Source organism: Chroicocephalus ridibundus, chromosome 4 (genome assembly GCF_963924245.1).
Source record: "Chroicocephalus ridibundus chromosome 4, bChrRid1.1, whole genome shotgun sequence".
Classification (NCBI taxonomy): domain Eukaryota; kingdom Metazoa; phylum Chordata; class Aves; order Charadriiformes; family Laridae; genus Chroicocephalus; species Chroicocephalus ridibundus.
The window spans coordinates 11,458,645-11,484,704 of record NC_086287.1 but is presented as its reverse complement, the minus strand read 5'-3'; the positions used below and the strand labels follow the sequence as shown (position 1 = coordinate 11,484,704).

Genomic DNA, 26,060 nt, shown 5'->3' with positions numbered 1-26,060 from the left:
ATTCCATGTGTGAAAGTGCACGTGCAAAGCTCTCCCCTGTGTCTCTGCTGCTTTTCCACCATGCACAGCGTTCATGCAGCTCTTCAGCTGTGGCTTGGCCAAGAGTATGGGCATGAGGTTTTAAGAAAATTTGAGTATTCTGCCATATGAAATTCATATGAAGTTGGGTCAAATGTTTCTTGGTGAGACTTAGTCTGAGTAAGCTTTACATTATTTAGAAGAACAGTTAAACACTTTTTCAAATAGAGAGTAGTCCTGGATCAGGAGGAAGGCATTTCTATTTTTTGTTTTCTTTTTTTTTTTTCCCTTCTTCTTTCTTTTTTCTTCAGTTAGATGGAAACATGACTGAGGTTTTCAAAGCCAACTAGAGAATTTTGCTGTGCTGACTCAATATAACATTCTGTTGCCAGGTCTACTATTTGGCTCTGAAAATCCCAACCTGAGATGTGCCCATCTAGAGCACACTTCCTAAATAGTGGCTACACACTCAGCTGTATTAATTTACACGCATGGACCAGGTGCAATTTCTGTTCCCTTTGCCCCCAAAAGGTAAGTATTTCCTCTGGATATTTCATTGGAGAAGACCATCTAAAGTCTCCAGAAAAATCTTACTGCTTCAGGTCTTGAAAGAAAATCTGAATTACACCAGTGGGTATGATTATCTGGCACTTCTCTAATGTTTATAATCTAAATAAGAATGTTAGATTTTTATTTATTTTTTTTAATTTAGTATTTCACTTAATATGCATTTTCATAAATAGCAACTCTCTCTTTTATATCTGCTAGTTAACATGAAAACTGGCAAGCGGAGGCCTGACCAGCTTAGCACTTAACTGGCCAGAGATGTACAGCTGTAGACGAGTATGAGATGCATATGATTGCTTTTCAGAATGCTCTGCCAGCCTCCAACAATTTGTCATTGGCAACTCTTTTTATGTACATTTACTAAACCCCTCTCCAGATATTTTCTTGGATGAATTTTCCCATTGGGCCTCTGACCATGTGAAGTTTTTAGTACCTTTAGCGTGCTTTATAAGGAGTTTCTCAGTTTTACTGTGAACTTTCCAAAGATCCATCCCTTAATGTTGGTTGCATTTTCTCTAATGTTCACCTTCTCCTCTTCACCTTCTCTGCTGAGTGATCACGTGGTCCTGAGTGTGCACGATTTCATGTGTACAGCAGGGTATTAGAAAGTTCCAACATTAATGCTGTAGTTTCATTAGTCTTACAAGCTGACTGAAAGATGGGGTCTCACTCTGATCATAACCCCTGGGGTGTCGCCTCCTTTCAGCCAATTCAAGTGTTTGCGTGGCTGTGGAATGAATGGGATCGGGAACGGACATAGGTTAAAACTAACCTTTTTTTGTTGACTGGTGGGTTAGTTTAAATCTGAAGCTCTTCCCTTATGTAATTTATCATAAGGCCGTGTGAATGCTTGTGTAAGAGGTGATGGTCATGTGAGAGTTAGAATGAGCAACAAGTTTGGGAACAAGGTGCAATGACCCCTTTCAAAAGCAGTGGCCATGGCACAGGTTCCTGTGTTAGGTTTGGGTATTTCATTATTGTGTACCTCAGTTTCCAGATATGAGGATTCAATTTGAAAGATCATTTGAGCTTTCTAGATGAAAAATGTTAAAGATTATTAAGTGTGAATGTGGTGAAAGGCTTAGCAGACAGGTGTGGCTTAAAGAAATGGTTTGAGATCCAGTAATTTAGTTCTAGGTTTAATTGAAAGTTGTAATCTCAGCAATTGGTGCCAATATCTTCTAGGATTTAAGTCTAACGCACTGAAGTGTGTAATTTAAGGCTTTACAGAACAGTATTAGCACATATACGCTTATCACTCAGCATGTGTTAGTATTATTCCTGTGGAATGCTCTTAATTAAAATCCAGTAGTTGCTTACAGTGTATTTGATGCTTATGATCATGAGCGTTCAGTCAGTTAGCAGAAAAATAAATTTAAAATAAGAATGATTTTTCTTGGAGGTACAATATAATTGGCAGACGCTTTTGTAACTGATGTTATCATTAACATACAGGAGGTTTCCACAAGATTCCACAAATTATTTCTGTTTTCCTTTTCCAAATCCTAACTTCAGCTTTAGTATGAGGAAAAGGACTTTAAGTTGATACACCAGAAAACAGGACTTATTTTCAGCAAAATAGCCACTAGGGCATATCTAGTTTACGCATTGTACTCTAACATCTCATACTTAAAAGCTAGATTTGTTTTGGAAAAGCTACACCCCAAAAATCTCTTGATAGGTTGGAGACACTTTTTGCTTTCTTTTTTTTTTTTTTTTAAGAGGGGGAACACACACCAAAATAAGTGGTTTTTGTATAATATTATTTCTTTCTGAAATTTTACATTGGTTTTTTTTGGCTGGTGTATAGTTGATGCTCAGTAGATAGGGTTAATTGTTTCAGTGTGAGCAACCAAAGTTCTAAGTATGCATTCTAACTTTTTGACCCTATTAATCGTAAAACTGCCTGAGCTATCTTGCTTACTGTAACGCTGCTTTTTTTAATTGATGAGTCATGAGCATATATTAAATACAATTTCTTTAAAAATAAAAAAAAGTCCTGCTTGCATCTTAAAAAGATTTTGTAAGCTAAGAATTTAGTGCATGTATGTCAGCATGTATTGCAGTGGGCTTATGATATAATAACTTCAATGAAAATTAGATCCAAATTAGAGTAGACTTTGAAAAAGGGTTGTGGGCACATGTTTCTGGGAGTGGCTGGAAGAACTTACTGTAGGGGAAGGTTCAGTCATGTGTGCGCTCTACCTAGAAACCAGATAGGGTGATGTTTCTGGTTACAGCGAGATGCAGAATTTAAAGCAAGGAACCAATAAATATGAAAATTAATTCTTGTGTTTACCCAAAAAGAAAAACTCCAACTATGCTCTAATTCATTGTCTTTGCTTCGCCTTCCAAAAATATTTTTAGAAAATAAATAAAAAGCGTTAAAGTATTTCAACAAACTGGTTGGTTGTTCTTTTTGGGTTTTTGGGTTTTGTTGTTTTTTGGTTTGTTTTGTTTTTAATAATGCCAGTAAAATTTCTTTGGAGGAAAAAAACAAAACCTCTTGAGGACCAAAACCCTGCCCTCTGTTACAGCCCAGCTCTTGCGGGGCTGCAGAGCTGTTTAACCCACTCTGTGCACAGTAATAGCAGAGTTAGAGCTGAGAGAAAACCGAACAAAGATCGATGACAAGATTTAATTCTACCTGTTGTTAAGTTCGAAAACAAGTGTGTTTTCAAATCCACAGCCTTTTAAATGTAAAATTATATTTAACTCCTGCATGTTTGTGGGGCTGTTTTGCTTCAAGACATGGGGCATACTGCGGCTTTGTATTTCAGAGCACTTCATGTAACTGAAGTGCCTGAATTCTGGCAGTGCCTTCCATGGGCTGCGATTATCCCATGAGTGGGGAAACTGAGGCACAGAGCCGTGATCTGACTTCTGGTGCATGGAGTACAGCCAGCTCCAGTGCTTCCTCTGCTCTTTGGACTTTCTGGATCACTCCGTTTTCTCCCTACCAGCTTGCCTTCTTCCAGGTTATTTTGTTCCTGCGTTGCTTTAACATTTTTCTCCCACCAACCAGCCACTTGTTAATTTATCAAACAGATAAGAAATTGTGTGTATAATTAACAAAAGCCTTCTTTGGTTGCATTCGCCCTTACCCCTCCCCCCCTTTTTTTCTTCTAATTCCTCATGACCCTTCTTTGACTTTTATTACCTTTTAAGAAGTGGCAGGATCAGGCCATTAAGTTGAAGTGAATTATGAAATACTTAACTCTCTTGTTTCCCCTCCGAAACACCAACCACACACATACCAGTTACGTGCAGCAGCTTCTTGCAGAAAATTTTAGAGGATTTTTTTTCGTAGAAAAATGTGATGTCTGATTGTTTGTCTCTAGCCTGGATTGTGGCATGTGTAAGATACAAGAGGGATAAAAACAGAAAATGAATTTCTTCACATTCTGAATCTCTTATGTGTCCAGGAGCTCTACTTTTACAGTTTTAAAAATGAATTTTGGATAAAAAAAATACACTGCAGGGTTCCACACTTGATTCAAGGAGTTAAAAGTCTGAAGCTGTGCTTGATGAGCCAGATGGTCTTTAACAGTAACATTGTTCATATTGTTTAGATTATCCTGTTGCAAGTACAGTGCCTCGTTTACCTTTTATGGAAGAAAGTGTGGAAAATTGACCACAGATGTAAGTAACCAAGAATGATGGCTGAGGCAATTCTTACCAGGCCTCCCTCTCTAACACGCCTGATCCTGCAGATAAAAATAAATAGAGAAATGTGAGGCAGCATGAGAAATATCTAGTGTTACCTATTTAAGTGTTTAATTTGAGCTCTGTGAGCTACTAAAATCTTTATTTTCTTAGACTGGGATTTCTTCATATTGAACTGGTTTCAGTCTCTCAGTGTAGGCAGTCTGAATGTAGATTTTTATCCAGGTACTAAATAGCACATCATTATATATTTTTTCCATCCTGGTTGAAAAAAGGGGGGTGGGAAGAAGCCAACTACACTGACCTCAAACACAGTTTATGGTCCAAAAATCTTCATGAGAAGATTGGTACCCATTTTGTGCTGTAATGAGAGAGCACAAACGCTCCATTAATATTGATTTGATTGGTATCAGAAGCAAAGGCTGTGCCAAATTAATTAGAAGTAGCTCATTGTTACTCCTGATAATGGACTGCTGAGTTTGTGGAGCATCTTGCAAGACAGTTCCAGATTGAAATAAACTTTTTGAGACAGGTATCTCTTTTGTGCACTATCTGGAATTGGAAGGCTCACTGCTTAAACAGAACAAAGAGAAAATGCTACAAATGAAAGCAATAAAGCCCTGTTTTATAAAGTCCTTTTGTCTCCTACCACTTTTCTTTCTCTCCTTCATTTCCTTCCTCTTATTAGGAGCTGCTGTCAAACTGCATTTACTTATGGCAAGTGGTTTGCTTCGGAGCCCCTAAGCTGATATTGCTGCATTTGCATGCAGGTGCTACTGTGGCGGAGCACAGCCTCTCGCCTGCCCTTTTCCCCCTGCCCTGGCAGAGCAAAGAGAGATATAATTGTAAACCAACAGGTTTACCATGTGAGGGTCCAGAAGCTGAAAATCTGTTTGTTCATCAACATGGGTTAGCTGGCTGGTACTCTTTAACAAGGTGGCAGATTCCTTTGGCTATCAAAGGCAGCATCTTCCCTTTATTACAATAAGCCTTGATGTATCCAGGAAATATTTTCTTTTGCCCATGCAGTGCTTTTAAACTTAATTCTGACAGCATTAATTTCTAGAAGCATAAACTATCAAATTATCTTTCTAATATTTCTTAAAGACTTCTTTAAAAATTGTCAGGAAAAAGGGTTTTACAGGAATCACGGGGGGTTGGATTATGCTGAGAACTATGCAATCTAGGATGTAATGTAAACTCGGCGGTTAACACTGGAAACAGACGTCTAAGGCAAAGTTCAAACAGTTGATTTAAGGTGCCACTAAGTAGGACAAGATAGAGTTAATAATCCTCTACATATTTTTAATACCTGCATTCAAAATATGATAAATTGGATTGGCAGCATGGGTCAGTGTTTTTCATGGTTTAACTTCTGGTTCCGCTCCCTGCAGGATCTGGAAAACAAGATGTATTGGACATACCAGCTGTCTCATACCACACACTCTGTGCCTGCAGTTGTAGGGTGGAGAAGGGGGAAGCCATTAAAGTGCAAGTGGGGAGGAAGTGGCAGCAGCAGCACCACAGTGGGCAAGTGGAAAGGTAACAACAAGCAAGGGCCTTGGAGGTGGGGGGATGGACAAGGTGACAGGAGTGTTCAGGAGGTGACCAGCTTGAAAAAGGATAAAGTGGGTGAGAGGAAAGTGATGCTGTGGTGAGTTGCTGAAGCTTAGACAGGGTGGGGGACTGCTGCTGAAGTGGACTAAGCCTGTGTCTAGGAGTCAGCAGCCCTTGAGCACTAATCCTGGTTCTGTTCTGAGGCTGCATGCAAATTCCCTTTTTTTTAATCTGTTTTCTTATCCATAAACCAGTGATAATGACTGTTATCTGCATCAAAGTGATATCATGAGACTCGAAGTGCCAGTGTATGTAGGTCTTAAACAGCAGAGGTTTGTTGACCTTAATTTGTGCCCACAGTCGATAGATGCTTACCTCGGTGACAAATGGAGGGTTTTACTTTCTTCATCCTGTTAATGGTACAGAGAAACCACAGCTATGGGAAAAGGTTTGGACACCATCCTGGCTACAACAACAGACTTGTTAACTTAATTGCAATTGGGCTGCACAAGTAACAAAGGGCAGGATTTGCCTGACATGCCCTGTAGCGCTAATGAAAACGGACACATCTGAAGAAAAACAGAAGCTTTCAGGTCTCTGGTTATATCTGTAGACCTAAGAGAAAAACTAGGATTAACTTGTTTACAGATGTAACGTTTTGCAGCAGAGTTCTAAAACTGATGCAGATCTGTCAGAGAGATCAGATTTTATGCTTGAGCTGATCATTCACTCAGCAGGGGAGCCTCACCTGCGTTTCAACTCATTCAGACTAGAAATAAATACTAAGATCAATTAAAGTCTGAATATTTCAGAAAAAGTTTTAAAGCAAGGCTTTCCAAGGATGAACGCAGATTTCCATCTAGATTAAGCTGCCAACACATGATTCACAACACTCCAGAAATTGCCCATTAGATAAAGCAGAACTATTGATCACTGTTAGTCTAGAGAAAGAAGATAGAAGAGTTCTCATTATCTGAACAGGACCAGTTGAAGAGAGCACACAGGAAGAACAACAGTCCCACACAATACAGTCAAGACTGATGTGCGAGACACTTTGATTTTGCTGTCATAAAATATCCTACAGATGCGTGTGCTGAAGACGCATAGCCCTATAGAAGATAGCTGTGGGGATAGATTTTTACACCTTTACTCAATGAAGGGATTTTTTGTTAAATTTCACAGGAAGAGGGCAAGAGGTGCTTAATCAGTTGCAGCTAACCAATACAGTAATTCCTAACTTGGTCCCTAGAGGGTAAATTGAACATATCTGTATCTGTGCTGTGGTTTTTATAGGCCTGTATCACAAAGGAAACAAATGATCTCTTTAAAATGTGTGAGACCTTCTGGGTAATCTTATTTTTCAAGTGTTGTGATACAGGTCAAATAGAAAACACAGGTTTGCGGGCCCAAGACCCCAACTGATAACGTTTAGAAAAACTGAAAAGTAGCCTCTTCTGCTAGCTCTCTTTAAAGCGGACTATGAATTAAAGTAGAGCCCTTTAAGACACACAGGAAAGTGTTAGATCACCCAGACACTGACCATCAGATTGCTCCTTGAACGGACCATGTACTTTGAACCGTGGCACTACCATGTCTGGGATTAAAGTTTAGATCTCAAATATGTAGACTAAATTCTAGGTTTACACACTGGGTTGCAGAGTTACCTTTTATCTCACCATTCCAGAGTGTCCTGACATAATAGAAGGGCTGTAAACTTTTGGAAATAGGTGGTCCAGTTCACTGAAGCTTTCATGCAATTCTGTAGTGGCCGACAGAAGTCCAGAAATAATTCTTGGTTTGGAGTTGCCTCAGCGGGAGCTAGTCACTGGTTGTGATCAGCAGGATGGCAGCAAAACAGTAGTGTGTCTACTAATAATTTTATCTGAAAAACTAATGGAAAGTTAGGTTACTGAAAATGAAATCAGAAATAGTTTGTGTGCATGTGATGGGCAGAAGATCTTTGCTTTTCTGGTGCCTGTGTGGTATTTTGACTTCTTGTTCATCATCTGTTTATAAATGTAGATCTCAAGGCATGAAGCTGTGCTTCAGAGGGACTGTGAATAGAGAACACTTTCTTAGCGTGACATGGACCTTAAGCTCTAACAAGCATTGCTTGATTTGTAGAACAGACTAAGGTCTTCTGATGAACAGCACTATGTAAATATTAGATACTTCTCTTGTTGAAGTGGTGTACCCTACTACTGCTTGTTTCTGACAGATATGCTGGGAATTTCCTTTTTCACAAACAATGCCTGCCTTGGTAGAAGCCTGTTTCCATGACTAAAACTATGATGAGAGCATCAACCTCGTATGGTTCCAGGAATAACCTACACATCAGCTATACTCTGCCAAGAACACAGAGACTGGTTATTGAGATGAATGGTTTTGGTTAATATGCACCACAAAGTAGAAAAAAAGATGCCTATATATTTTAGTTCATAGATAATTATCAAGAAATTTTGTATGGAGAAAAATAATGTATGGTTGGGGAATAGAAATATAAGCCTTGAACTTCCCATCCTGAAAATATAAATCACTGCAAGTTTTAAAACACTTGCATGACTCATATGCAGAGGTCATAGACCAAATTTGCTGATGGAGGCAGGATGAAACAAATTCGGCTGCATTTTTATGATATTTTTCCTGCTGCTCTTAGCTTTTTATTTACCCAGAGTAATACAGTTTTCCAGAGAAGTGTAGCAGCTCCAACATATGGAACTGCTATCCAGTTCACTGCTTAGGTGCAAAACTGCATGGGAACAGTGGTGTGTCAATAAATAGCTTACTGCATGTCAGGGAAAGTAGTCTCTCAGGAACCATATTGCCAGCTTGGCAGTGTTCTAGAAAAGGAGATCTCAAGATGGAAGTGGTATATTAATGCAGTTTAGTGAACAGGACCCTGGCCTAAAGGAAATCCAACTCAAGTAATATGGGGACTAAATGGAAGGCAGAGAGAGAATAACAAGAAAGAGGGGCTTGTTAATGCGCAGGTCTGTAAATCAAGGGGTTTTTCCCCTTACTCTAGCACAAACTTTGAGCTGATTTTGGACATCCTTGTAAATCAGTATACTGTAGTTTTTCACTTGAGAAACGATATCATAACACTGAGTAAGCTATTTGGTAACGAATTGTGCTGCCTTTATTCTTGCTGAGTAATATTTTTATGCCACAGGAGAAATCAGCAGGAGTTATGATTTGGGTCTGATTTGCATACTAGTTTTATGCTGTTGAGATTCTGCTGACTTTGAGCTTGTTTCTGTGTTTTCAGTAGCATTGCTGACGTTTAGATTTTGATCCAGCATAATTTACTTAGAAAATGAGAGAAAAGTAATTCCCGCGTTCAGTTTAGAATGTCAGCACATAACAAGTCAACAAGCCTGGCTCCAGGTGAAAGTTTTAGACCTGTGTATGGCTTGATTTAAAGGCAGGGAATGACACTTGCCTGTTAGGAGAGGGAGGCTGTATTATTGAGTGTTCCAAATGATCTGATTTTGTGTGAACCTCCAGTAGTATTAAATATTGTCTGTGCACTTCCAGTAGTATTAAAGATTTTGTTTATGATATAAGGCATAAAAAGTGTGTATATTTATAGCAATAACATCGTTCTCTTTCTCTTGTGTGTTTTGGAAAAAAAGTAATGGTCCTGCCTGCGTTTAGTAACACTTGGTCCTTGCAAGGTGTACTACAAATAATAGAAACATACTGGGGGAGCTGAAATCCTTCAAGACCTTGTCAACATATTTTTAACATTTTGTCAGTTATATTATATGTGAAATATGTCATGTCAAAGGTATTTTATTTTTGTCAACAGTCTAATTTTTTGCATTTGCCACTTGGGTCTAGTTGGAATTGCCCCTTTTGAATGATATTTGTCAGCGTTCACCTGTGTCATTTAGGAGGGACACAGTTTGATAATTTGCACATCTAAAAATATAACTCTGGTATTTAACCCTTCCCTTTGCATTACACAGTCTCTTTTGGAATTCTTCACTTCTGGATTTTAGCCCCGGTGAATGCGGAGGGGAGGTTAAGTTTACATAAGCATTGATGGTAAGCATAAAGATTAAAATGAGTAAAATATTTTTCTTTTTTTTTTTTTTTTTAAACTGATTTCCAGGAAAACACAGCTTAGCGAATAGCAAGTGCTTTTGACAATCACAATTAAATCCTCACATTTCACTTCTGCTAAGTGAATTGTGAATAGCTGGTGTGCTGTTTGCCCTGGGGCAGCTTCTCGGCTTTGCTTCATAGGCCTTTGTGCTGATTGTGAAAGTGACGTGGCGGGGCCTTACACCAGATCTGTTGGAATAGCTGAGGATTTCCTCAGCATGGTGAAATCTCGACCTAGGATGCAAAAAGTTTCATATCATATGTGTCCTCACGTAAGTGGACTGTGAAAAGTAAAGAACTTTTTGGAGAGCTTCACGGAGGGATTTTGGAAAGTGTAGCAAAGCTCTGAGACCTTCAGTGGCAAAATAGTATCGCTCATACACACAAAGCCACCCCTGAAATCCCAGATGCCAGCCTCATGTCATCCTTTTGAGGACTGGGGAAGACACAAAGGCAGTTTGGAGACACCGCTTTCCTCACTGCAGTTATACACCGATAGGCTTTGGCACTGCCAGAGATCTGACCTATAATTTCTTGGTAACTGAGCATTTTATGTGACTCCCAGTTTGTATAACTCTAGTTTCTGCTTATGTATAACATACGAGTTCTGTCTTCTCATCTTCCATTTATGTGATTCCTGGCATTTTAAATTCAAGTAGATTAGATTTAGATTTTTTTGTAATGAATCTGCATCATTTTGTGTTCTGCATACTCCTGAAATATCCTGGGGGAACCTGGTAAACGCAATTTATGTGTATCATTTAGAGACATAAGAAAGCATCTGATTGGTTTCGTCTTTCTTTTGTTAGCTCTTTCCTATAATCTTAATCACCATTTTACTGTAGCATTACACTGTTGAGGAAAGTATGCTTTTTCAAAGGCAGGATGCTTGCCATATTTATGAGTGGTGGTACTTAAGGGAAAATGGCTTGGAATTCTTTACAGTGGGTTTCCTCCTGCTGATTCTAGTGGTAGCTCAGGTCATAGTTTGCAAGGTAGAAATATATCTGACATGTATTTCACCAACAGTAAGTTTAATTAATCCATTTCTGCTGTTATTTCCTGACTTCAACAGAATATGGTATGGGTAGGATGCTTCTGTGCAGCACTGTGCTGAAAAGCAGTTTGTATAAAACCAGAAATGGCTGCTGATACTGCAGTGCATTGCGTATAGCAAAGAAGAAGGACTGATGAGATTTGGCAATGTTTATTGCTGTGGTGGTGAGATACTTGGAGTCTTCTACATGGCTTCTAGGTCTCTGCCACTTTTGCACAGAGCAGTGCAAAGGAGACAGAAGCATTAAGGACCTGGCCCTGTAATTTTCCAATTGAAATCAATCAGTATAAAGAGTAAGCTAAATTCTCTTCTGATATCAATCAATGCTCTTCTGTTAGCTTTAGTAAGGCCGTGCCCATTTGCAGTAGCTGACAATTAGGCTGTTGCTCACCTCCCAACCTTTCTGATGACTTAACACAATATTTTAAACATAAAAGTCTTGTTTCAGGTCTGGGTTGTTGGCTTATATGTTTAAATTGGAGGCATGTCAGTCCTCATGTAATCAACACTTTGAAGGAGATCCATGAATGAGGTTAGGTAAAAATGCATTTTTTTTCCTACTACTATCTGGATTTTCTCAGAACCTAGATAATTTTATCCCATTTGCATCAAACATGCAGGTAACTTTAGAATCCTGCATCTGTATTGTTTCTAGGGAAGCAAAATAAAATTACAAATGACAGTAATTGACATTACATGCTTTAATTAAATTTCCTCTTCTGTGAACCAAAACCTTTTAACCAAGTATTGCAGTGCTATTTCTGTATTTATTTGTTACATGGGTTAATGTGCTATGTGGCAGATACGGTATTTATCCATTTTCACAAATTAAGCTATCAGTGTCATGTTGCCTTTGAATTGTTTCCTGTATTGATGGCCAAAACCGCTTGAAAAAGACTTTAGTCCTCCCTGGCTATATTTCTGTTTTTACAAGGCTGAAAATTGAGGGGTTGAAAGCGAACCCTTAGGAACAGTTTGGGAAACTCGAGGCCCAAAGTATCTTACCAATGTGCTGTTTATTCCCTGCAGTGATCTCTGTTGAGGGCAGGGAGAGGCACACAGGCTTTTTGAATGATGGTTTTGTTGTTGTTGTTAGATTACAGGAATTAGAAATTAAGCCCCTCCTGAATTTATGTTTGTGGCAAGTGAAAATGGATTACAGAATATGATTAAAAATTCCTCTACTTGGTCCCCAACCTATGCACTTCAGAACTGCTATTCTCAACTTCTTGCCGTGTTATGCCCTCTGAGAAAGCAGCTCTGCTTTAGCCAATTTAAAGCTTTCCTACTCTACTGTAACTACACCCATTAGAACAGTTTACCTGGGCATGATCTTTTGGCTACTACTGTAGGTACAAAAACTCGTAAAGAAAACAATTGTCATTTACTATTTTTGTAAAATAGCTACTTTTGTGCATGCAAAAAAGTCCTGCTTTATAAAAAGGTATAAATAATCACTTATAAAATAGGTTGAATTGATGATGCAGGTTGCTGTGGCTTCAGACTTCGTGAATTTTCTTAATATGTAATCATGTTCAGCATCCTCCTGGATGTTTCAAGTAGAGCGTGGTTTTCCTTTAGCTGTACTTCCCTCCCAGACAGGATTGCCATAATAAAGTATCTGGGACACTTATAGTTCTATTCAGAAATTAAGAAAAGGAAAGCTTGGTAAAGAACTACCAGCTCAGTATTGTCCTGTAATTGAATGCTGTTATTCAGCAGTTCAGCAATCCAGTTTCTCAGTGCCAGAAAGCAATGGGACTCCAGGAGTCAGAATGGGGAGCCCCATTACTACTTGCGAGTACAGCATGAAATAGGACTGTTGGCGGGGGAAAGCTGCTTTTAGGAGTGACCCAGTAGCTGCAGACTGTTGTGTATATCAGAGACTCCTTAGAACTGGTGAAGAATGTGGTTTCAGAATAGTGATGAGAGCTCCGTGTCTTTTTCTACAAGGAACCACATCTGATACAAAACCTGGGGGAGGAATGTTGTATAGCACAGCTGAATAACCCTAAACAATAATATACCTCTCAGTTCTCCATGCTTGCCTTTTAGCACTGATATTTTAAATGAAGTTCAATTGGAAACTAGAAAGGTAACCAATTTCCACGACTTAGAAATGAGCCAGGGATGTGTCACTTCCCTCATCCTGCTCCAAGTTGAAACAGACACTTAAACATTTTCCAGCTTCTGAAAAGTTTTAGTCTGTAGAAAACTTCATAGCAATTTGGTTTTTAGTCCAAGTAATTGCTTTAGATTATCTTTTCATTACTGTCTCTCTTTGGAAGGACCCATAGCCCATAAAACTAGTTCATTTCTTACCAGTAGTTTATTATTCTTTTGATGGCTCTCCTTTCCTCCGCTTTTTAGGTTTTTATGTGCTTTGCCTGTTTTAGAGCTTAGTCCTCCTTCCATGTGAGTTTAGCTAATTGTTTCAGTAGGGACGTATTTATAGGGAAAGGAGTACTGTGAACATGTCCTGAATTTGGTAATATCACATGTGCATCTCAATTCTGGCAACAGGATTCAAGGATTCTATAGCTTTTGTTGACCAGCCTTTGTTTCACAAAAAAAAATAAGAAAAAAAGAAAAAAGAAGGAAATTTCACTTCCAGTATTGCCATCTCTGTGCCCAGACCTTTCCTACACTTTGAGGGGAATTGTGACTTCATTCAGTTGTAAGGTGAAAAGGTACAAGTTACCTACAGCAGAAACAGACTATGAGATTGGTAAAAACATACGCTTTACACTTGCTTTTTGAGGATTTTGTTCAGTTATATGACTGATAACAAAAGCACACAGTGAAAACTGCATCACAGCATTCAGAATGCAACTTACCAAGCTGCAAAAAGCAGATTTAGTTTCTTTTGCAGATGGTCTATGAGTCTCATGTGGCATCATATTAAATTATATAGGCAGTCAGTCACTTGTTCTGAAGCGATGCTCTGAGCTGAGAGTTGTGATGTGCTTGGACCATTCTGTTGGAAAACAGGCTCTAAAGCTAATACAGCTTCTCTGAAGAGCAGCAGCAAAGGGGCCTGCAGAGCAAGGGGCTTCAGACACCTTGAAGACTGCAGTTTTCCCTGTGATGCACTATGAGGGTGGCCCAGCGTCCCTATGATGGGCTGCGGAGCATTTTGTCCTAAAGGTAGGAGACTAGACCGATTCATTCAGTTATTTTTCATCTTTGTTTCTGTGATACTTTAGGAGTATTGTTTTCTGACCTCTTATTTTTGTGATGGTAGTTATTTTTCCTTTGTAATATTTTGAAGATGAGAATGGGAGAGAATGGGAGTTTATTTTTTTCTTGCCCTTGTCAGGCTTCATTTTTCCTGGGTAAGAGAGGAAGAAAACACAGTAACTTGTTAATTTTGAATGTTATTCCATTAAAATATTTCTGCAATACGTGGTATTTCATAGGAGCATGTGTTTCTATTAACTTCAGTTTGGTGCAGATTCAGTCCTTAAGTAGTACTGGATCCAGTGTGAAAATAGTGGGTTTTATCAGATAAATTTCCACTCAGGGAAAATTGTCATTTGTAGTCAAAAGCATGCTTGAGATAGCAATTTTCAAATGGGCTATGTATCATGCAGTAGGTAAGTTCTAATATTCAAGTTTATTAAAATTAAAATTTTGCAGTACTAAACACTTTCTAATAGGAATATTAACATAAACTCATTTATGACATCAACAGCTGAAGGCTGCAGGTTATTTTTGTGACACTCTGAATTTGTTAGTGCTATGAAGTAAAACCAATTTAAGGTTATTTACTTGGATGATTGAATTGCGATTTTTGGTGTGTTCACCTGCGAAGCAGGAAACAATAGACACAGTTCCTATTGGTATGAATGTTTCGCATGCTGAAATTGATACATTGGTAATGACAGCAACCCATGAAATGCATTTAACAGGTAGGAGTTTACACAGAGTTTTTTCCCTTGTCTGACAGCTCTTGACAGGTGGAATTAAGTGTTACTCTGAACTTATAGCTTGTTTGAGATCTCTTGGAAAAGATGGTTGCAAAGCATGTGCAGTTCAGAGCTCTGGTTTACCCTTACAGTGCTGGTGCCTACACTGCTTGTAACTTGTATCCTGATAAGAAACATGTGAACACCGTAATCAGATGAACAATTCAGTAAGGTAACTTTTTTGAGACAGGGCATTTGGAAGTTGGAGCAGCTGTTTGAGTTTTATAAGGAAATGAGCAAGATCAGGAATGCCCAGGAGGGCACCAGGGAGTACCTGTGAAGGGCAAGGCACGGGGCTGGATTGAGAATCATTGCTACTGGTTGTGTGAAACGAAAGGTGTTCTCTTTGCTAAGATGCGGGTTTGGGAAACAAGAGGTACAGGTATTCCTGTCCATTCTACATCAGGCTAAATGTAACATTATAGCCAGGCTTTTAAGGCGTATTTTTAAGTGCCTAGCTTCCATTTTACAAGTGCAGTTTTTGTCCCCAGAAAGGAAACGTGTAAGGGTACCCTTTAATCTAGAAGTGCGTCATTTTCTATGCTGCGGAATGGGGATAATGCTGTTTTCTTCTGTTGGTGGCATGTTAAACTAATTAATTCTGATTAAGGGTTTTGAGAACCTAGACTGGAAAGTGTTGATTTATTTCCTGTGCAAATTGAGAACTAACTCTGTTTTCCTAAGCTAAACATAGTTTCCAGTTTGTGCTACCAAAGTCCTGTCTTGCATCATCATCTTACACTTTGGTGTAAATGTGTTTTAGGAGAATACCACAGCTATACTATTGATCACACCACACTGTGATTTATGCCAGCTGACTGAAGTCCTCCCTCTAGTCAGGGTTTGCCAGAACCCCACTATATTCCTCTCCATCCCTGAAATGACCCTTCACGCTGTATGGCTGGTAAGAGCAAGAGGGCTTCTACACATCGGATATGCTTGTTGATGATGCACACTCATGAAATAATGATGGGAAAACAAGTTTACATTTTCTGTAGTCCTTTCTGTAACAGTCGAAGCCTAAATTTTTCTGCTGTCAAAGGGACACTAACCTCCATATTGGTCAAGAGAACCCCAAAGGGTAGTTTACTCTTCAGTATGCTAGAAGATATATTTTTGCCATTTTAAGGTTTCAATTTTCTGCCCTTCACCAAATCCGGCCCATTTTCTTTAAGAATGTAGCTGGGTTTCTGTTGATCCAGCCAAAGCCCCAGCTTAGTTTTTCCATGTTGAAGGCCTGTCTTTAGATCCCAATTCCCAAATTAGATCCTGATTCTGTCCTTGACAAGAAACTTCAATTCCCTAGGACATGCTGCAGAGACTTTTAGAAACCATCTGTGTGTTTGGCACAAATATTAAACGTAGCAAGAAGCTGAAAATCTTTAAAATGGAGGGGGAAAAAGAATTAGATGTCGCAGGTCAATTCTCATTTGATATACTGAATCTGAGAACTACAGTTAGATGCTCAGTGTTGTTGCAGAAAGTACCAAAGCATGGACTGCAAGCTACCTGTTATGCTGTTATAACATCTGCATTTTTGTATCCATTATTATTTTAATTTCTTTGTTTAATTTTTACTCCCATCTTTCTTGTGTTTGCTACTTGTCCAGCCTTGGTGTCACCCTCAAACTTTATCTTGATTGACTTTGATACCAAAGTAAGATCTTGAAGCATGAGGAGCTCTCAGAAGATAGTAAGGTAGTTTTGGTTTTGGTTTTTCCTTTTGGGATGTAGAAATACTTGGCCACTTATTACAAATCTTTTGATGCTTTGTTACAAAGTCATTTCTTGAAGATGACCAGATGTTTATATTAAAACACAAGTAGCTCTAGGAACTACAGTTTGAAAATAGTGGCCATGTGTGATACATAAACCAATTCACAGTCCTTGAAAAGGAACTTAATCTTTCCAGTAAATGTAGTCATTTTTCTAATTCTTCCAAGAAGAAGTAGTCATCTAGATTATTGAGATGCTGTGGATCTGGCTTTTAATTTTTTTCTCCTTCAAAAACAAGGCTTATATACACATTAAGAAAAGGGCAAGGAACTCAGGAAATCCTCAGCTTGCTACTAGTGTGCCCTCACATTCCTAAGAACTATTTTTGGGTTTTCCCTTAGGAATAGCTAGAACTTGTTGAGCTGGGAAAGACTTCTTGGAACAGATCTTTGGTTTTGTCTTTTCTGCACGAGCGTCTCTTGTTGATGTTGGAATAGCTACTATTAGCTGGTTGGTGATTCAGAGAACAAGGCAAGTCAGTCCTATAAAATCATCTTCTCTCCACAAAAAACATTTTTTGGAAAAAGCTGTTGCAGCAAGCTGGTGAGCATATAGGATGAACAATTGCCTCCACTTGGTTAGGGTTAGGACTACACCAAGAGGTCTGCCTGACTCTCTTCTGGATGTTGCTACCTGTAGATTTGTTATAACTCGAGAAATACCAACGTATCGGTGAGGAGGATACAAATGCTCTCCCTTCGGTCTCCATACAGCCCCAAGCACCCCATGTAGTTCTGAGATATCTCAATAAATCAGTTCTGAGATATCTCAGTAAATATCTCAATAAATTGGAAATCTTAGCTGTCAAAGGATTTGTTTCAATATTTTGTATTTAGGGGATACCATGTGCACACCAGCTAACAACCTGCAAGTATCTTTTGCACAAAGACCCTACCAACATATCTGAGGCTGTTTGGGAAGTTTTCAGGCTGGGATCAGATTCAGCGTCACACATTTGGGCTTTGGAATGGTCACAGCATTTCTCATAAGCATGGTTTGTTCTTCATTAGGGGAAAAGATCAGTGTCATTTGAACTCCTGTCTGCATTTGTTCCCAACACTGTCTTTTGGGTTTTTTTCAGTGATGTTTTAAACACTCTTATAGGGTGACAGGCTTTTCAAAACATCTGCAAATACTGCTTATGTATTTTAAAAGATATGTTGAGAGGATGTGTTGAAGGAATGAATGGAATGACTGGCATCTGTGTTAGCTTGACTGTGCACCACTTCTTACCTCTTAGAAACTACAGGAAAATTCTAAGAAAGAACCTTCATCCCAAATGAAATGTGAAAGCGTGTAAAGCTTAATGAAGCTATTTGTGACATGGCCAAGAAAATTATGTGTATTCTTTAAAAGGATTGAGTTTGCTCCCTGTTTTGTTGTTGTTTTTTACTTACTCAGATCAGAGATCTGTCAATCTACGGAGGGCTTTTTTCCCTGCTAATTTCAAAAAAGGAAGGAAGAGCAAGCTAGTCACTGAGGTACTTCAGAGTAGCTTTGGACTTTAAAGAAAGTTCAAGGCAATAAGCATTTAATTTGTATTGCATACATGAAAATTAAATTATAGCGTTTCTCCCATTCTTTTTTGTGAACAGCATTTCTCCCGTTCTTTTGTGCGTATGCCATGTTTGGTTTAATGGAGAAATGAGAAAAGAAAATAGATTCTTTTTTGGAGACTGGGTACTAATGCAGTAACATTAAAGGCAGGCACACTGTTGTCAGCCAGTTTGCATATTTATTTACTTTTACAAATGGTTGGCTTGGAGTCAGCGGTTAATGGAATGAGAATGATGTTCCTGTACAGATCATTTCCTGAGAAACATTTTCAATTACAAACATATCTCTGCTTTTCTTTCCTCATTTGTTATGTCTTGGAGAATAAATGGGGAGTAGCATTTACAACTTAAGGTTTATGTTCTGAAGACAATTTTAACAATGATCCCCACATAAAAAGGCCCCTTTGTAGTTGCAGACATATGTTTATGATGTTTTGTGCTGTGAATATCAAATTTCTGGTGGACGCTGTGTCACACTCTGCAGACTTGTAAACATCTATAAATCCATTGGATCATTTTAGTACCATGTGTAATGCAGATTTATTGTCTTTTGTGTGGATTTCTTTTGTTTTGGAGTTAAAGCTGAGCTGCCAAAAATCCATATTGGATGAATTACGTAGTCAAGAGAATTAGGCAGTACCATTTTAGATTAATATTTTCTTTTCCCTTTGTGGACTTACAAGATGCACACATACAAGCGTTAGAAAATAACATTTTGGATGGATGGCCCAGAAAGCAGTTGCATAAGTTTACTTGACTAAATAGTATAATTCTGTAAAAACTTAAACTAGGACTTTTTGAAAACAATTTTACTGGGTTTTTTTATGCTATTCTTTGACCATCTTAAGTAATTTAGATCTCTTCTCACATTTGCCAGTGCAAATTCAGAATTACTCCACTGGACTTAGAGTATTTAACTGGAGTATGTGAGGGGGAACAGGAGTCACACTGAGCCAGCGAGCTGGTATAAATCAGCATAAATCCACTGCAATCTGTGTGGATACAGTCTTTTACACTCAAGTCTGAATTGCAGACTATCAAGTCAGTAGAAGTAGTAAAGTTGCTCTTGTACACAAGTGGTTACAAAAGCAAGCCGTCAAGGTCACGAGCATTTATCAGAAATTTGCACCTAGTAAAGAGGATATGAAATAAAAAAATGATTCATTTACATTTTGTTCAACTATAATTGAGTGTATATCTCTGTCTGTACAAGAGCACTAAAGATATTTATTATGGAAAATGAGCATTTTTCTAAACAGGCTGTAATTTCTGGCTACACGCATCAATATACGTAGCATATGCATGCATGTTTGAATGTGGGTGTATATACAAATATCCAGTGTTACTCTGGCAATGTGATGTCTGCAACTGGCCTTCCAAGTTGCACCTGTTCCAGGAAAAAGTAGCTTAAGATACAGACACGGCACATAAAGCTACTGTCTATCATAGTAGTTTATAATATCAGGTAGTTTGTCCTCTGACTTTTTATGGAAAGCTTAAACTCCTGGAGTCATGTGAATGTCAACAAATGTCAGCTTCCACAAAAAAACCCCACAAATTAGAGTATTTGCAGCCTTAAAAATGGCAGAGCAGGCCTTGAATGGAAACCCCTTACGTTAAAGAAAGGAAGTTAAAGAGCTGCAGAAGAGTGTATGTATGTATTTATGAATGTGTATATGCATATATTTAAATATGCCAATTTTGAAAGATTGAGGTTAGAAGCGTTGTGTCCTCCAACATTAGGGTTAGGTTCTAGTTAATCACAAACTTCCAGAATCAATCCATTACTGTTGTAGCACTTGAGTAGTTTTAGTGTTGTAAGTGCGGAATCAATTATACGGAAAGACATGGCTATAGCACTCAGAGGAGAGACCATTTAACACTACATCTTGCTGTATTTACTTTATGATTCTTTGGATAGATATGCTAAAACACATATAAACCACAGAGAGTGCATTGGGTGATGTGGCATTTCTGAGCTCAGTTAAATAATAAGACTTGTTTTATTCAAATCAGAATAACATTAAGCCCTGAATATTAAGCAGGGCAGCAAAAAGCCTTCAGCACACAAAATAAACAAGTAAAAAAACCCAAATGAAACTGTCTAATAAATACAATGTGGAGCAACAGGCTGCATGTACTAGAGGAATTAAGCCAATTTAAACCGTATGGGCAGTACTCCACTTTCAGATGTGCTTGGCGTCCAACGGTTTCAATGGCAGTTGGATGCATGCATCAAAGGGCAAAGTCTGGCTCAGAGCACCCGTGTGGATTTGATAGCATAGGTTTATGACCTTGTAATCCTAGAGTGTCTAAACCAGTAAGAACTCTATCCAGCTTAAAATAGCTGCTGTAGTTGCTGTTGATAGAAGCTTGTGGGCTCCCCAGCTCTGGGGCCAAATTTGGTACTGGCATTATAGGAGGAAGTCTGTTGACAGCTGATAGCAGTGGAGTTGCACTTGATTACATCATAACAAATTTGGCATGTGGAGCTGAATCAGAGTCTGAGCAGACGTGTCCGTTCCTTACGCAGAGTTAGAACTGGGACTTTGACATTGCCAATCCATGGAGATTTGTCTGGGCCATGTGTAACTTGTTTTTAAGGGTCTTACTTTAAAAGTCCATTCAGCCCCCAGTTCCACTCAGCATGGTGACTGTGAAAAAATACATGAAGGACTGGGTTTTCCTCTCAGATCCAAAAGGATAAAGTCGATAATCATACCAATGTAAACATGACAAGAACAAACCCCATGGTAGCCGACACACTGGGCTGTATCTGGGCCACAGCAGAGGGTGAGAACAGAAAGGTGCTCTTAAGTCTAATTGCTGGGGTCATCCGGTGACCAAGCATGCCAAGCAGACAACTCTATGGGTGCTGTCCCTCAGGGGAACTGCCACAGGTCCCAGTGCAGTGGTCTGGCTCTTGGCAACTGGTGTGGTATAGATGAACTGCTGCAGCTAAGTCCCCTCCTCCCTTCCTGGGTCTTCACACTGTAAGACTCAGAGTGGAGGTCTTACTGATCCTCCAAGTCATTCCTCGAAGTATTTAAAGAAATTAGATTATTTTATTTTAATTTCAGCTGCTGCAAAAATTGTCCCAAACCTGTGTACTTTGTTTTTATTAAAATACTAAATTGCTGAAGTGATTTTCATGAAAATTAAATAAAACAAATTAATGAAAAGCAGCTGAAAAATGGATTCCTTGGCTGAAACTGTGGTATGCAAATTCTTAACCTCAATCACATCTTTGTGGTTCCTCTATAAACACCTAAGTGTGTATAGTGGTTTGTCATGGAACTTTTTTGATGGAAATTCTTAGAAAGTGAGGCTATACTACATAATACATTTTCTCTCCCTTTATGTACAACTTGATCTAATGCATGTGTTCCTACCTGCTCCTTTTAGTTGTAGTTAAGTCTTTTCTCTTCAGTATTGGTAAAGAAATTAAAAAGATGCTATCAGGCTCAGGGTTTCTCCACCATGTTTTGTGCTTGTAAGGGACAGGAGGAGTCTTTATTATGGGACTAATACCAACCTTGGGTATGGGTTGTGCACTGCAGAGTGCGTTGGCTGAGGGGGAGCTATCCTCTCTGTCAAACTGGATCCACCTGGGATCTTTGGATCATCCCGGACGTGTGTTGGGTAGGTTCTGCACATGGCCTGGGCAGGGGTGAGAAATGTATGCGACTTACGTGAGCAGCTTAGGGGAACAAAACCACCACTTGTGTATACCCATGTACAGCAAAGCAGGACTTGGCCCCTGCTGTACAATAAATACAACGCTTGCAATGCATTCTAGGACAGATCTTAGTTTCTCATGTATATTTTTTTTTTTTTTTGTATTTTATATTCCCTTTCCATGCAAAGATAACGGTGATTTTTTTGTTTGCTTTCTCTTATTTTCAGAAACTCTGATAATATGATGAAGGTTATGTTATTAAAAGTAGAATATAATAGTTGTGCACATTGGAGGACAAATATTGAGAGGCTCAGTGGGCTTTGTAAAGAATGTTACAACACATTCAGCCTTGAAAGGTTCACTCAATCTCCCTGGAGAAGAGTTAGCGAGCTCTGCCAGTAGGTCGCTCCCTGGAGAGAGGAGCCAAAAGCCTTCCCCACTGTCGTTCACTAGGAGAATAAGCTGACTGCTTCCTCCAGTGTGTCTTTGCCCAAAGCAGAGCATCCAGCCCTTTGGGATAGGAGAGCTCAGTGGACCCAGTTGGCTTGAACAAATTTTATTTACTATGCTCCCTCTTGGGATTGATGTGAAAAAAATGTTTTCTGCCTAGGAACCTTTGGGTGGAAGTCCTCCCTGAACTAAACATTTCAGAACACATGGAAGTTTTCTATTCACTGACGTTTTTATGCCCATAACCACTTTGAACCAAAATTAAAAAAAAAAAAAATCAAAGAGGTTAATAAAACCAACAATTATTTTCTCTAAGGAGCGCTAGCAGTTCAAAAGATTGCCATTAAGTGTAAACAGTTCCTGAGATTGTACATGCTAGACCAAATTCATCCTTGCTATAACTCCTCGGAACTCAATGAAATTACATGAGGGATTAATTTGGTCCATTGCTCTCAGCCATCAGTTTTAGAGGATATACAACAATCCAGGGAACTATTATTGTCAACATTATTTTATGACTCTTTAGAGCTGCTCAGTATTTGTATTTTACAGATACACAAGCAGGGTGAGTATATGGAGTGAAGTTAGTGTTTCAGTGTTGAAGGCAGTGGATTTTTCATAGTTGGTTTTGTACAATTAAAAGTACAATTAATAAGCATTCTAACAGCCATTATTGCTATGAATCTTACATAGATGCCTGAATACAACTGCACAGACGTTTCTTCTGGCAGAGCACAAAACATTTCACAAAGCATAGAAAATATTTGGAAAGCTTTAAGTACTGTTATCACACCAACTGACTAATTATCACAGTGTTCACGTGACACTTACTTAGTTGTACTTCTTGCACACAGGAAGTTAAGGCAGAGAGGTAAAACCATTTTCCAAAAGCTAACCTCCTAGGCAGTCAAGGGGCCAGGAGTAAAACATAGTCTCTACTGTCAATTTCTACTTTTCTGTTTTCTCTGAACCTAAATTGTTTCTGTAACTTTCAAAATAAACTGAGGAAGGCTCCAGGTAGTAAATCTGAAATGTTAGATGGTGAATCTGCATCTGTACTTAAATCATATATTTTGGTTCATGTCAAAAGCTGTATACAGCTACCTGAATCTTTAGGACACACATAGGATGACTGAATTCAGTTATTTAAGTTTAAAGTCTGACCAGAATGGTTTTGCCAACAACCAGTTTTATTCAAGGTGTGTACACTGGAAAATTATTGGTCAAAACAACATTGCTTGTCATTCATAAGACAGCAAACCTTTTTCCTGGTTTGGTAGATCAGGTTTGCACTGACTTCTTGGTTACAACGTGGTGCACGCTGCCACACGTGGTTTTACAGACTTGTCTGGTCACCAAAGTGGGTTACCCTGCCTGCACAGTGCTGTGTGTTCTTCCATAGCAGAAGGATTAGCGCATTGGATTTTTTGTATTTTTTTCTCTTCTATTATGGAAGCATGTTTGATCAGTGAAGAAGGGGTTTATCTTTGCAACCTATTAAAGTTCGGGTCACCAAGAGGCATGAATGATGCTTCTCTGTACTGTACCAGGTACAGACCCTGTACAGTACAGAACTGGTGGCAGGACTGCTTTTACACTTCTTCTCTGAATCTCTCTGTTCCTATATCATCAGAGCATGTATTATAAGAACACTGATTTTTGCAACATTAGGGGACTTTGGCTGAGTAGGAACTTGTCCATATTTCCTGACAACTGCGTGCGTCTCCAAACTGTGGGATTTTGCTTTACTTCCGCATTCCCATGTCCAGATTCTTTCTCAACCTGTGTCTGGACTCCACACTAAGGCAGTACTTTTGAGGGTTTGTTATCTTACGCCTGTGTCCTGCTGCTGTGGTTTCTGCTAAAGAAAGCCCAAGAACACAGGCCAGAAGCATCCCAGTCAGCTCCAGCTGGTCTCTGACCCGAACAACAGAGGGAGCCACGTGCTGCAACTGCACCTTCAGTCCTAAATAGTTTATCAGTCTGGCAGCTCCTGTGTTGGATTTGTAGCCAGACTCCTCTCAAGTAGCTAAACTTGAAGCATCTCCGGAGCAAGGGTGACATAGCTGAGAGCAATAATCATTTCCCTCAGCTAAAATGATTCATTAGTGTTAAAATGTCAGGACCATTAGAATGCAAGTAAGCTTTTTAAAATTTGAGGACAATGGGCCTTATCCTAGAAAAGATTTGAGGAAATTGCATTGATTCCAATACCATTATCTGCAAAAAATCTACTCATAGAAGTAAAGGTTTGTTAGCTGGGCCTCCCATTTTTGTTAGCTATATTTTATTGCTGTAATTACACCTAGTGGCGTATCTAATAGAGTCATGTTCCTATAAAGAAATTAAGACAATTAACGCGACTTTCAACAAGAGTGAAATAGTAAGTAAAATTGAATTGAAATTTGACCAAGCTCTTCTTTTTTATTTCCTAGTATCTGAATTACAGGAAGAAGGAATGAATGCCATTAACTTACCTCTCAGTCCAATTCCATTCGAACTAGACCCTGAGGACACTATGCTAGGTAATTCACAACAATTTTACATCTCAACATAAAAGCTTGATGTAAAATAAAGTTTCATGCCTGTAATAGTTTCTAATATCTTTCTTTTAAACCTTCCAGAGGAAAATGAAGTCAGAACAATGGTTGATCCAAATTCAAGAAATGACCCAAAATTACAAGAACTAATGAAGGTAATGAAAAGCATGTAAACACTTTCAGGAAAGGAAAACTATTTTTTAATACTATCCCTGCCTCTTTCGTTTGGATACTTCAAAGCACTGGTTAGGTATTAATTAAATGAAACCACATGGCGCATATATCGCGGTGAAATGGGGAGGTCATTTGTTTTAGTATCTTTTTCTAGATATGGCACAGAGAGATTTAAGAATTTGGATTAAAATCCTGAGTCCAGATTCTTAGTCCCATCCCACCCCCAATCTAAAGACATTGATTTCCCTTGTAGTCTTTGTGATCCTTGGGGTTAGAACTTCAGCAGGAAGCTTCATTAGAATTGACCTCAACACCTTTTGCCTCACAATAAAATGTTACAATACCACTGAAAGCAAAGGGCAGATTTCACTGCAGAAGGCACTGCCTCAGTCCAGTATTTGTCTAGACCTTGTGGTGCATTGACACAGCCACCTAACTCCTTCCTTTTTTCTTCTGATGGCATTTCAAGCTGATTGTATTTTGAGTCATTGCAGCTTTGGTATTCTTTCTGCTAAATATTTTCATCATTGTACAAAATGACATGTGTTTTAAATTGTAAATGAATAGTGTATAATACTGCCAAATTTGTGTTTCCCATATAGGTATTAATTGACTGGATTAATGATGTGTTGGTAGGAGAAAGGATTATTGTGAAAGACTTGGCTGAAGACCTGTATGATGGACAAGTATTGCAGAAATTATTTGGTAAGAAAAAATATACGTGCATGCTGTTGGGGCACTTTGTCAGTAAGTGGATCACTTGTTCCTACTTAGGAGCCTTGGTATCGTCTTACATTTATGCCACTAAGTGATATAAAAATAGCATTGTATTATGAGACCCTTGAGCAATAGGCTGTACGCACAATCCTTAGAGCTATAGTGCAATGTGTGGTGCTCTGTAGTTGATGAGAACAGCATAAAGCCTACCTGGGGTGCTACAGA

General features: G+C 38.8%; 1 protein-coding gene across 1 annotated transcript in view; it reads left to right on the top strand.

The window, feature by feature from the left end:
• Positions 1-26,060, top strand: part of PARVA (parvin alpha) — a 72,536-nt gene that overhangs the window by 21,800 nt on the left and 24,676 nt on the right. The window contains exons 2-4 of the mRNA XM_063332522.1: positions 24,840-24,929; positions 25,029-25,099; positions 25,721-25,823. Of these exons, the coding sequence (XP_063188592.1) occupies positions 24,840-24,929; positions 25,029-25,099; positions 25,721-25,823 (264 nt within the window). The remainder of the gene's footprint in view (positions 1-24,839; positions 24,930-25,028; positions 25,100-25,720; positions 25,824-26,060) is intronic.